The sequence below is a fragment of the Chiroxiphia lanceolata genome, chromosome 2 (genome assembly GCF_009829145.1).
Source record: "Chiroxiphia lanceolata isolate bChiLan1 chromosome 2, bChiLan1.pri, whole genome shotgun sequence".
Classification (NCBI taxonomy): Eukaryota; Metazoa; Chordata; class Aves; order Passeriformes; family Pipridae; genus Chiroxiphia; species Chiroxiphia lanceolata.
The window spans coordinates 81,236,751-81,250,129 of record NC_045638.1 but is presented as its reverse complement, the minus strand read 5'-3'; the positions used below and the strand labels follow the sequence as shown (position 1 = coordinate 81,250,129).

At 44.7% G+C, this 13,379-nt stretch overlaps 1 protein-coding gene across 1 annotated transcript in view; it reads right to left on the bottom strand.

The window, feature by feature from the left end:
- Positions 1-1,764: 1,764 nt before the first annotated feature.
- MAML2 (mastermind like transcriptional coactivator 2) overlaps positions 1,765-13,379 on the bottom strand; it is a 213,385-nt gene continuing 201,770 nt past the window's right edge. Inside the window, exons 4-5 of the mRNA XM_032678666.1 lie at positions 11,209-11,320; positions 1,765-6,511 (exon numbers count right to left, since the gene is read on the bottom strand). Of these exons, the coding sequence (XP_032534557.1) occupies positions 5,529-6,511; positions 11,209-11,320 (1,095 nt within the window). The 3' untranslated portion in view covers positions 1,765-5,528. The remainder of the gene's footprint in view (positions 6,512-11,208; positions 11,321-13,379) is intronic.

Sequence of the window (13,379 nt, the reverse complement as noted above, 5' to 3'; positions counted from 1 at the left end):
GGAAAATACTCACTACCACCCCTGTCTCACACCCCCTCCACGTGGTCTCACTGGCTACATCTCCCTGGGCAGAGGATACAGGCCTGGGGACATTTTCTGGCATGAAAGCCATGTGGCGCAGGGTGATGTGTGTCCATATTATTATAATGTCCTATCTCTCCTGTCCTGCATCCACAGTGGGAATGCCTCTTAATAGTGAGACCTGTAGGAGGGCAGATATTGCACTCAAGCACTACCAGGGACCCTCACACCCTGGTATCACAGACAACCAAGCTTCAGGGACAGGGAGGGGTCCCCAGCTGTTTTTCAGCTCGCTGATACAGACGTGTGTTCTTCATGTGGGCAGCAGCCCTGCCTGAGGCTCCCACATCCTACCTGTCCTGTCTTCTGCCTTTACAGCTACGATAGACAAAGAGGCACTTTTAGGGCTTGAGTTTCTTGACCTGTTTCAGGTTTACCTTCAGATGAGTGGGACTGTACCTTATTTTCCTCTCTTGAGTGCGAGGAAAGCACTGTCTGCCACCTGTGTTGGAGATGCTGAAGAGAGAGCCATACACCTCCTGGGCACCTCCTCACTTCAGCGTGTCCATCCACGATTGGGAGTGTGGGTACAGTGGGTGCAGTGGGACACAGGGCACCTGCCAGCATCCTCCCCCATCCCTCCAGTGAAAGCACTGGATGCCAGGGAAGGACAGAGGAGCCATTTGTGGGTGGGAGTCAGACACAATGGAGGGACTGAGCAACACTAGCAAAAAACCCATGAGGACAGCAGTCAGCAGAGCTGGTGTTGTGAGGGGCAGCCAAGGGAGGTTGCCCCTGCTTACCCCGTGGAGGAAGGTGAGCAGAGGGGGACTAAAAGGACGGATGCACTGGATGGCAGTCCCTGAGCATCACAACCAGCAATGAAGCAGTTAAGATGTGGGGAGCCCTTTTTTTTTTTTTCCCTACATCTGAAAATAGCACAAGGCAGCCTTTGAGCACAGGCATTGATGCGCTGACATTTGTCCCTCTGAAATATCCCCTTCCACCACCCCTTCTGCTCAGTTTGTGGGGTAGGAAGAGCCACCCACTTGGAGATGGAGCCCAGAAAGACTCTCAAGGAACAGGACATCACTTCCTCAGCGCTGACCTGCTAAAAATAGCCTGGTAGGGATGAATATTTGTGTGAAACAATCTGGACCCGATGTGATCTGGTACACGCTGAAATCTCTTTAGGCTGGAATCTCTTTAGGCTAGAATGAGGTGTAATGCGATGCAGGCAAGGAGGAAAAGAGGAGAAGGGAGTTGCCTGATTTCTGGCATCTCATTAGGGATGTCTGCTAGTGAGGGGAGAGGGGCAGATATCTTCAGGGCATGATCCAGGGCAGGGCATGGGCTTGGGGACCTGACCAGCCCTCTTGGAGTGCCTAACTCTTGGGAGCTCACAGTTCTCGGCTTTAACTTCTGCAGGATCCCAGAGCAAATTGTTGGGCTGCAAGACTCTATCAACCCATTCACCAGGAGCTAAAATACTATTTTTTGTTAACCATTACTTGTTAACCCTTGCTGGTAATGAAACCATGTCTTCAGTCACTAGGAAAACATCACAGCTCTCTTGCGAAGAGGCAGGCTGAGCTCCTAGAAGCTGCCACATGAACATTTTTCTCATCCCCCCTCGTAAAATATCACCATAATTTTAATTTACTCAGATGAACCAGCAGGTGACTAAACTGACATTCAATATAAAATTCACATTAAGAAAAGAGACACTTAGGATAATTTTGATTGATTTATTGGCAGAGTTTTGATAGCTACTGAAAAACATACTATTCATGTTTAGGTGAAAAATAAATGGAGTCAAATAAGTGTCACTGCATAGTACTAGGAGGTATATACAGCCACATGTAAAAATGCATAAACACAAACATTTCTGTACAGCATCTTTTCAGTCTGTATAGAGAAACACTGGTTTATAATATGGGGAAAATATAAAGCAGACATACATGCAACAAGGACATGACAGTTACATAGGTCCCACCTGCATCCCAACAGCTGCAATAACAATAATAACAATAACAATAATAATAATAATAATAAAAGCCTTTTTCAGGGAAAAAATTTGAAACCTGGAATGTTTTCATATTGAGGTTTCCAGAGAGCTTCAGATGTCAAACATATCTGAAGGTTATTTAAAGGCTTGATTCAAAGCCCTGTGAAGGCAATGGAAAGACTCCATCGATTTCAGTGAGCTTGGGGTCAGACCCAGCTATTTAACCATGATCCCATTCTGCCCTCCCCCAAAACGCAAAGTTGAAGTCTGCAGATAAAAATAAACAATTGTATCATACAAAACTTTGTATATAGAATACAAAAGGTAACCGTTGACTTTTTGTATAAAATACAACTTTGTGATAGTATATTTATTTCACATATGTATAAATATAACCCAAATAATATGATTTTTATTATTCCTACCAAAATATTATTAATTTTTGCTGTTGTTTTTACAAAAGTTTACAAAACAAATAATTCTTTATATTTACAACCCAATACTGTGAAGAGTGCCCGGTCAATGATGAAAAATAGACTATAAGGGTAGTGCACTTAGCCATTGCAAAGAAAGAGAAAAAAGACACTAGCTCCATTCAGATACAAGTGTTCTGAAAAAATTATACTGGATTCAAGTTTTGGTTGCAAAAGTCTTTACAAGCTTGCATTTCAAATGCATCAGGCTTATATTTACAGGACTGGACGTGGCCTCTACCGTTTTTGAATTTACTTAAGACAGGATGAAATTTTGCTCCCAGGTATGGCACTCACAGCCCAGTGTCTTTTCCACTCTAGGCTGAGGCCAACAAGAAAACACTCAGCATTGAATCCACCACCACATGGTATCATAGAATCATAGACTATCCTGAGTTGGAAGAGACCCACAAGAATCACTGAGTCCAACTCTTGACTCTTTGGGATCAGCTCCTCAGCTGAACAATTTTTTTACATCATTTGAGGATCTGGAAAACAGTGTGGTCTTAATACAGGAACCAGTGGTGGCTTTTTCAATGGTGTGTGAGGGTAGTTGAAGTTACCAGACTTCAGTCACCATTGCTCATGGTGATACAAACTCAGCCTCGGCCTTAGTGGCATCCATTGCAGTTGTCTGTTCCTACCAGAGCGCTGGCAGTCACTGTTGACCCTTGTAGATGGGGTATGTGCCTGTGTGTGAGGCAGATGAGCCAATCTTCCTTCTGCTTCAAACTCATGTAGCTGCTATTTCAGTCTAGTTTTGCATGACTTATAGGGGACACATTTGTTCGATTGCATTTGTATCTTTCCAAACTTAGGTGGGACCCCAGTGACCTGAGCTGAAAAGCTCTTCAAAGACTTGGAAAAACTTGTACTGATATATCAAAGGGACCACATGCACCCCAACCAAAACTGGGGAGAGGAGGGAGCTTTCTGGGCAGCTGAGTGACCATGTTACACAATGCAGGGGTGTGCAAGGATCACTAGCTGGGGTGGCAGAAGGGATTCTGCAGCAGGCTTTCTTGTCCCTCTTATGACAAACATTTCTGGGAATGAACAACCTCAACTGGCATGTCTAACTAAATGCCCATGTTACACCTTTCCTGGAGGTGGTAGTGCTCATTTGTGTGATGGTGCTTCTTGAAATATCTTGAAAAATTGTGCCCATTTGAAATGACAGGGTGAGCTGACTGGAAAAGCCTTATTAAAACCTCTCTCAAGAAATAGGTCAGATAAGTGCAGAGGCTATTGTCAAATAGTCTCCTCATCCCACCGCTACTAACAAGGATGAATAGAGCACTTGCACAGGCAGAGCAATGCATCTTGGCACCAAGGCATGCAAACGTAGGCATTGTATTCCTTTGCCACATCTAGTTTTAGCTAATTCAGAGGAGGCTGTGAAACACGTCGCACCACATCATTTTAAAGAACAGCATTTTCATTTGAATTGCGAGATCTGTTCCCATCCATGAATCCTGTCTGAATCACTGTGGAGCTGCTTTATAGTGACATAGCATATCCATCTAATGTCCTTACTGACCAAGTCTATAGCAAAAAATTTAACACAGTTGAGACTGTTCCTTGGTAGGTATGGAATTGCCTGTATGCTTATTGCTCTGCTCTGTTAGCCTTCAAGGCAAGGTGGCTCCAAACTGCCTATGGAAATGGTCCTTGCCCCAGGATATCTTCCTAGTGATGCACAGAAATTGCTCAGGACAGTGTTAGCTGGGCCATCACCAAAAGCAGAACAGATGATTTAGTCCAGTGCCCAAAAATATTCTCCCGAACTGTTTCATCTACAAGCACAGATGTGGCTGAGCGGAGCCTCTTAATGTGAGCTGTAATTGATATGCATGCTAGTTTCAGGGGCAGAGTCTCTCATACTCCACCCAGTGGAGGCTGTGTGGACCTTGGCCATCACTGGAACTCTTTCATCAACTCCCCCTGTATAGCAAAGGAAAAACAGGATGGAGCCAAAATGCAATCAAAATGACAGCCTCTCCCCAGACAAAAATGATGGCATTTCTTCTGGGGTAAACCTGCTTGATAGAAGAGGACTGGGCTGAACTAACTGACACTCACTATGGGTTAAGATGAAAATGAGCACAGTGGCTTAGCTGAGCATTTGCCCTCCTCTAAGCTGGACTGGAAAAGTAGTCAGTGAGGGTCAAATCGTAAGCACCCTTCTCACTCAAGTTCTCCATTAAGTCACTGGAGTCCCTGGGGTAGGGCAAGGTAGCAAAGTGAGGATCCTGAGCTTTGGTAATACTTCATCTCATATTTCCCTCAATGCCCAAAATGACTGTGTTACTGGCAGGACAGTAGCGTCCTCTGATACTCACTGCAAGCACTGATGAAAGGGAGAATGCAAATGCTAGAGCACACTGAGTAACGTGTTGGATGATCTGTTTCCTTCTTCTCTTGGATAAGACCACTTACCCTGTTGTGTGCTACAAAAGATAGAGGGTTTATAATAAAATCATTGAGAAAGAAAATGTGAGTTTGTACGGAGCAGAAGTAAACAGTTTTTGTAATACCATGAGATTTACACAGGGCTTGATGCTGTCAGGGCTGCAGTCCCAAGGAAGTTAAGGGCTGTGAACATGATGACTGAAGAACTCTGGACCACTTAGGCCCTTACTTGCACTCAGAGAAATGTTGTTCCACAACCCATACCACTGTCTGGTGCTTCCATGTGTGGGAAGCTAAACATGTTTTTCCCCACAGTCCCTGTGAGAAGAACTGATGAGTTTGCAATGCACTGGGCACTGGTGTGGGGAACAGACCCTTCATGCATTCTCACTCCTTTGTGACAGGCAGAAATATCACTTACGCTATCACTTCATCTGGGGTGACTTCAATTTTGTTCCTAGAGCAACTCTTCAAAGAGGGCAGTTGCCCTATGCGGTATTTTAAAGAACAGCCCAGTTACTGGAGTGTAAATTAATAAAGCAGGTTGTTGGCATCTAAAGAGAAAGCTAATGTCCTTGCTGCCTCTTCATCTGATTCCCTCTCGGTACTGTCACTTATGAGTGGTTCCCTAGAATTTCGTCGAGGTTGATGTCTTTCATCCAGTCATCATTACCAGGTTCTGTTTTCAGTAAAGAATCTATGAAGTCCGAGTCACTGTTGAGCGCAGGTCCTATACTGTCACCTTGCTGGTTCAGAAAGTCAAATGCTAGGTCATTACTATGATCACCTCCTTGGTAACCCCTAGAGTTTTGGTTGGTAGACGTGAAACTGGTTGATGGCAGAGATGACGGCGGTGTCATACTTGTTCCTGGCTGATTCAAGGTAGGCATCGTCTGTCCTCTTAGCTGGTTAGGTCTTATGCTGAGCCCTCGTAGTGAGCCAGCAGATTGTCCATTTAGAGTCTGGTGCATTGGGTTTAGAGGGGGCCTCATTTGGACTCCCGCTGTTAACTGGTTAGGAGGTGCCAGTGCACGCTGAGGAAAATGCTGGTTGCCTACATTGCGTTGCAAAGACTGGTTAGGATATGGAGTGCCAGTGGGGAAACGGACCCCTGCAGGCTTCAGTGCATCCTGCTGCTTCACTGTAGCTTCTTGTGGGGCCCAGTTCTGGGCAGTGGCAGTAGCTGTGATCATCACATTGGCTGGCCGTTGAGCAGGGATACTTGTTGCTCCATGGTTCAAGCTTGGCCTTATTTGCTGAGTGTTGACCACTGACCCCGTCCCAAAAGCTGTCACATTGTTTCCCTGTGTCATGGTTTGCTGTCGGGACACCATGGGGTTATTCTGACTGGGCAGAACCTGATTTTGGTTTCTGTGTGGCTGCATTTGATTCATTCCTGAAGTCACGTTGTATGTGCTTGGTTGGTTGCAGGGAAGGTTCCCATAGCAGCCCATATTCCGAGCAGCAGGAACAGAAGGCATTCGGCTTCCAGCAGTGGTGGACATGAGACTGGAGCTCTGGGGCATGATGCTGTGCGTTGAAATTGGGTTGGATAAGGACATGTTGTTGGAGCTCATGCTCACAGCTGCCGAACCACCTGGAAAGGAGAAAATAAAAGTGTTACAACAAGCATGAGTGCATGAATGAGTGGTGTCATTCATATACCAACAGGTCAAAAATCCAGTTTTCTATTAGCAGAATTTCTTGAAGAAGATACTGTGCTCTTAAGAGGACTTACATGAACTTGCTCAAGGCCTTATAGATGCCTATCATCCAAAGGGTGGTTTGGCCTATATGAAGCCCTTGGTGGCTTTTCCATCCCTTCAGAGGACAGCAGATGAGCCAAAACTAGTACTCATTGTAAGAAAAATATTAGAGCTGGGAAGGACAGGCTGAACCACTGGGCAGGAGAGAAGACTTCTCTGCCTTTTTCTACAGAAGTGCTAGTCACCTTAGACAGGACAAAGCCTGTTTAAGTGATTGCAGATCAAGAACTTCCTTAAAGGGCATGGCTCATCATGGCTCCCTCTAGAGACAATGGGGAGCTAGAGGCACCATCATCAGGCTCCTTTTTCACCTACAGCAGCAGTATCCATCCTTTCCGGGAATTCCTGTCCCAGATGACAGTGGGAGCCGAGACTGCAGCTCACACATTTGCAGCCATATGCTGGGAGAGCAGTTCAGCCCAGTCTGTGACCTGCCTGTCCTCCCACGTGGCAGAGTAGGTACAAGAACATGGCTTAGCGTTCTATGTGGGGAGTCCCACCCAGATGCCCTTCTAAACTCCCTTTCCAGCTGGGCTATTTGCTCCTGTAGAAGCTGAGGGAATCACACAAGATATGCTGGCATTTGCAGCACATGAAATTCACCTTTTGTGCATTAGAAAACTATGAGTTATAAGTTGGCACAAATGTACCACTCATGGCTAATTCTGCCCACTGGAGGATTTTCCTGTACCTGACACCTGCCAACGAATCACAAGAAGAGAGGCCTTCAGCCTCCAAACCTGGACACAAGCTCACTTCTGTAGCACATTTGCAGCTACATAGTCTCTATTTCGAGGCCATGGTAAATCAATTATGCCACTGTAGGCTGATTGCTTATGCATTGCAAGACTGAATTAATCCCTGAGACGCTGGTTGAAGACAACCATTTTCCAAACACAGCTGCTGTAGGTGGCACTGTGGAGAACGCTCTCTGCACAATCAGCTGCTCCATAGCTTAATTGCCTTTGCTACTGTTGCTTCCAGTACAAGCCCTGCGAGAAGCACAGCTTGGAGAAGTCAAGTTCAAGGCTAAGGAAAGGAGATGTTTCTTCACACAATGTGTGGGTCAGCTGAGGAAATGTTTGCCGCATGGCACAGTACAAGCTAAATTCTCGTATCACCTTGGGTGGCTCCCAAAGCGTGAGAAAAGCTGTTGAATGGGCTGGCTACTAAGGTACCATTGCATTTCGGGAATTCCCTGACCCTCTGCCAGAGGAAGGAACATACGATTCTGTAGATTTTCTATTTCATAGATACCAACTACTAACAATTGTTGGACATGGGACACCGCCTTGGTTTGATCCTTCATACATACAACAAAAACAGACAATTCGACTAACTTTAACTTTGTCATCAAATCTTATATATTGGTCTGTGTGATGAATTTTATCAGGTGGTTCATCATCAGTTCCTTCGTACCACACAGGTGCTTCAAGAATATGTCATGCTTGCAGCATTCTCCGAATACTTTAATCTCAGTGAGTGGCATGTTTTCCAGTCCCTTGGTCCTTCGACATTTGATTTCAGAGCTGTGCATCACTGCTGGTCACAGTAATAGCTTTTGCACATCTCCAGTATGGATGTAAAGTAAGCTCTGTTTTCCTTGTTCGGCCTTGTCTTTGACAGTGTTTGTGCATTCGATTCCAATCACACAGCCTGTTCACAGTGATATCTGGAGATCTGTCAGCGATTACCTTTTGAGCTGTGTTAATTTTGTGTCACTTTGGTTTCTTAATAAAAATTGGCAGTAAGAAGTCAGATGCTTTATAGGACATTATCTGAACAAGAAATACCATGGAAATTTGAAAAGGTTCTTTCATATCATTCCACGTTGTTTGACAGTAATTATATCCCCTTCCTATATTCTTTATTATTCAGGCTGTATCTGCTCCCCAAGTAGTTTTGCTGAGTTCTTCATTAGGTCACTAGGGCTACAATAATCTACTTAGTCTTTTAATTTTTGTCATGGCATTAGCAGTCTGGAGTTTCAAGATTAAATAGAAAGTAACATTAAGAATTTGGAGAACCTCTCAGCCAGCTCTTTTAAAACTCTTGAAGACAAATCATGTGCATACATATTTTAAAAGTCTGTGTTTAGGAACAGCTGTTTAATATACTGTTCCTGTTGAAATGTCACCATAATGATGTTCAGCTCCCTCAGACTGGGACTGAAGAAAAAAAAAATTATTTTTATACATATGCTATTTCCATTTAGTAATGGATGCAAAGGATTCAATTTTTTTCCTTAAGGACTTAAAAATTAACTCTTCCCAAATCATTATTAACATTGAGAGTGACTCCACAACCAGAGTGTTTGTTCCAAATTAATATAAACATAGATACCTAAATTAAGAAGCTCTCCCCCGTCCTGGGAGGCAGCCTCCAGTTGAACTACAAGTTTGTGGAGCTGCTTTACTTGTCATTGGGATGAAGCCCCTCCTGGGGTGACCCTGCCAGCTGTTGAACAGATCTCAGTGCTCCCGCAAATGCCACACTGAAAAATACAAGTGTCTGGGACATGGGTTGTACTTGTACAAAAGACGAAGCTTCCTCTTTCTTTGTATTGCTATTTTTATGATTTTATTTTTAACACAAGTATTTTCTGTTCTGATTTCTTCCAGATGGGAAGAAATGCCTTACCCAGAAGCACAGCAGCTGGGCACCCCAGGCTACAGCAACTCAGAGAAACGTCTTCCCTACCTGATTCACCTGCTTCTTGCCATGACATGGCACTGTGAGGAAAAGCATAGAGGAATAAAATGCTTAATGAAGTTTCTTCAAGCCCCGGTGTTATTTTATTTAGCTTTTTGTCTCTTCTTCCCTGACCTGAGCAGAGCTATTCCCAGAAAAAGGGAACAGATTCCCTGCTGTTATTCCCTTATGCAAGAGTTTCCTAATCACTCCGTCTCGTAGCTTTGTCGGAAACTCCTAGAACAACCCTTTCTCCGAGGCTCGCCTAAAAAGCTGCTGTCCTCCCAGGGCTCACTCAGCAGGGACTTGAGATTTGAATGGACAAGTGCTGCCAATCCCACATGCTTCAAACCCAGCAGATGGGACTCCAAATACCACAAGACTGACAAAGAGTCCATCAGATTAACAACAGCAAGAGCCACCACATAACAATGGCGATCTACTCATTTTGGAGCCTTTACAGATGTGGCTGCAGTCACTTCCATTTTCTCTCTCAGGCTGGAAAAGGAATGTTTTTAAGTAAAAGCCAAGAGTCTCAGTTAATCATTTGATTCCAGGAATGAGCCTTTAAACAACACACCAAATCACAAGATTCCCCAGCAAACTGCCAGGGTTGCCAAAGCATTTGTTTTGGGAGCACAGGAGTTAGCCAGCAAGCAGGGCGCTGTCTGCCCTGTGGCATTGCCCTCATCATTGGCTACTACACTGGCATCAGGGATGCTTGTGGAAATTTACTGGAGATCATAAACACTCAGGTCCATTAGAAAGTGGCAGTTTCCAGCCTGCAGCAAGCTTATCACTGCTAGAACTTCGAAGCAAAGCAAAGGAGTGCTTGAATGTTGCCTGAGCAGCCCAGCCTGGCCCTTCCCCACAGAGCTGGGCTGGTGGTCCCATGGCCAGCAGGTTGGGCAGAGGGGTGGCATGTGAAACAGCTTCACTTCAGAGCTCATTAAAATCGTAATAGAAGATGAAAAAGTTTTGCTAGAAAGGACAGGTAGGAAGGAAAGACTCAGATCACTGGCTGAATCTGCAGAGCCAACAGTTATGGAAAAACAAAACACCAGACCATCTTTTTTTTCTTCAGTGTGTTGTATACAAAATGATACTAGAAGGCAAAGGATCCTTTTTAAACTTACATGCAAAGGCACTTTGCAGTATAAAGAACATCCTTTGATCCCATCTGCTGCATTTCTCCCACCTCCTCTCTCTCCTCATCATTTTTTCCTTTGTTCTCTTGAGTGGCCTCCAGCCAACCAGCAAGGTGAACAGCATGAAAAATCGAACAGGCAGGCCTATGCTTCTGAAACTAGACCAGCAGTAAGGCCATGACCATGGCATATTAAAGAGACCAAAAGTACCACCCATGATGGTGCCATGTGAAGTACTTAAAAATCAGTATGAGGGTCCTCACACCGTACAAGAACTGCCATTCAAAGGGAGGGATGGTTCTCGTCTCAATCTCTGAAGCAGAATGTGCCACATACATGAGAGAAGCATCTGGATGGAGTAAGGTTGCATAGTCAAGAGGACACCTCTGCATCAAGTATTTCAGTGCACCTCTGCCTCAGACAGTGCTAATGGGAGGGGTACCAACCCCTTCTTCCCCATGTCTGAGAGAGACAGTATCAGCTTGGATGAACCACCAGATCACACATCAGCACTTCTCAGTGGCGCAAGACAGTAAGTAGCACAGGAGAGCAACAGCCACCACCCACTGCCTCTGTGGTGATATAAGTGGATATCCAGAAAATCTGTATATGCATGGCTCTTCTGGATTGTCTTCCAGTTGGAAGAAAGGAAGGAAACAAACAGTTTCATTGAGCCCATGGGCACTTACCAGGATATTGGTTTGCTTGTTGCATGTTGACCACGTTCCTTCTTTGGTCTTTATAATCTGGCGGTGGACGTGTCAAGTGTCTGTTCAGCTGATCTTGTGGGGTTATTTTCTCCTAGAGGATTAGATTAGAAATGCATTAATTTGCTTTTCCTTATGCTTTCCTGTCTCTGTGTTTTGCCCATCTCTTTGTTGTCTCAGTATGTATAAATCTCAAGTGTTTCTTCCTTTCATCCTGTCTGGTCCACAGAGGCACCTGTGAAACTATGTCATCACCTACTAAAGTCTCTAAGAAACCTTTCTGCTGGTTGCAGAGTGTTTGAGACTGGTTCAACTTTCCTTAAAATCACTGAGAGCTTCTCAGCCTCTGAGAACACTGTCCACACCTGCAGTGCAGTACAAAGTATCTTCTGATGTACACCCTGTCTTGCTCACCATGCTGATCAGATAGAGGGGCCTGATGGTTCCTCATGGCTCCCTCCCTGTCTGTGCAGCTAGGTGTGCTTTCTCTGAAAGAACAGAGACAGAGCAAACACCCACGTCTAACCCAAAAAACCCACACAGCCAGGGTGCAGCTGGGGAGCAACAAAGGTTGACACCTGCTCCTTGGCTGTGTCAATGACTATCAGCCTGTTTCACCCACATAGTTCTCTCAGCATGCACAGCTGGCAAAGAGGACTTCAGCTCATCGTCCCCATCCACAGCTATGCCCAGTCCTCACTCACTCCTTCCTCCTAAACTGGAGGAGTGACCCTAAAAATCAGTTTTGTTCTCGTGCTTCATCTCCCCTCAGCAGGGATGACAGTAGGACACATGGTGTAGCAAGGATGGTGCTGTGATGGCTGTTTTTCGTGCCACTCACCAATGCCCTGTGCTTCCCCGTAAATATGTGTGGTGCTGTCTTTCCTGTTACACTGGGAGTACAAGTGTTGGGGCAAGGACAGAAGGGAAAGATTGCAGAAAAAAATATTAGTTGGGGAGAATTTTTTTTTATTTTGAGCCTTCAAGGACATGTCTGTGGTAAGAGGAAGATAGAAATCAAAGTCCTTGAACTGAAATCTGACTAGCTGCCCTGTGTTCATAAAGATCTGGAAAGAGCAGGCACCAAAGTCAATGCCAATCTCTCATCAGCATCAGTGTGACTTGATGCATTCAGTGTGCTACTGTTCGCCCATGAACAACAAAACCTTGGCACATGTGGCCTCATGGCAGGAAATTGTGAATTTGGTGCACACACCCCCTTACTGGACAGCTGCTGGGCAGGCTTCACACCTGGGCACAATGTGCCCAGGTTTCATGCTCAGCTGCCAGAATGGCAAGCTGGCTCATCAGTGTGAAAGAGTCGGGCCCTGGCTTGTAATGGAAGTCCACCAGAGTAATTTGAGGATCTTCTGCCTGAAAAGAGCAAGCAAATGGACTTTCTAATGAAAAATCTGTTTTTTCTTCTCCTGGGAGCACTTAAAAACACTGGGAAAAGAGCCTTTCTTGTGGTGTTTAGGCATTTCTATAATGCATGATGGGAGTGAAAGGTCTGATTAAGATTTTTAAGGCTTGTTTTTACATCCTGCTAAACCTGAACCCTTGTGAAGAAGAAAGACAAGTTATCTCCCAGGAAATCCCTGCAATGCATGCAGAAACTGTAGGCAAGCTTTTTGTATGTTTCTGTGTACACGATACAAAAGCAAAGTCAAGCTGATTAAAAAAACACATTCTGTAGAGTATTTTCAATTTCTATTTTATTTCTTTTTAAGAGAAGCTATTTGAGCAATTAACTTTTTGTTCTGCTAAAAATTCTGACAGAAAACTCCATCACACAGAGCTGACTTGAAAACTCCTTTTTCTTCTGCATAAACCAAAAGGCAAGAAATATTTCCTTGTAGAATCCCCCATGCTTCATAAAAGGACCAGTAACTCCCAATTGGTCTCTCAGATACCAAAGGAGAGGGAAGAATTGACTACAGGTATCTGGAAATGCAAAAAGACAAACAGAGAAAGGAGGACTCATGTATGATCCCAGCCAAGCACATAACTTGTGCTCAAAATCAATGTACCTGAGCCTTGTTTACACAAAGGCACTTTACACCATGCTGCCTGGTCAAAGAGTCTGGAAGTCAACTTTCCTCTGAGGTTGAAGTAGCTTAGCAGTGCACGTTGGCTTATCTTGCAAAGAAAAC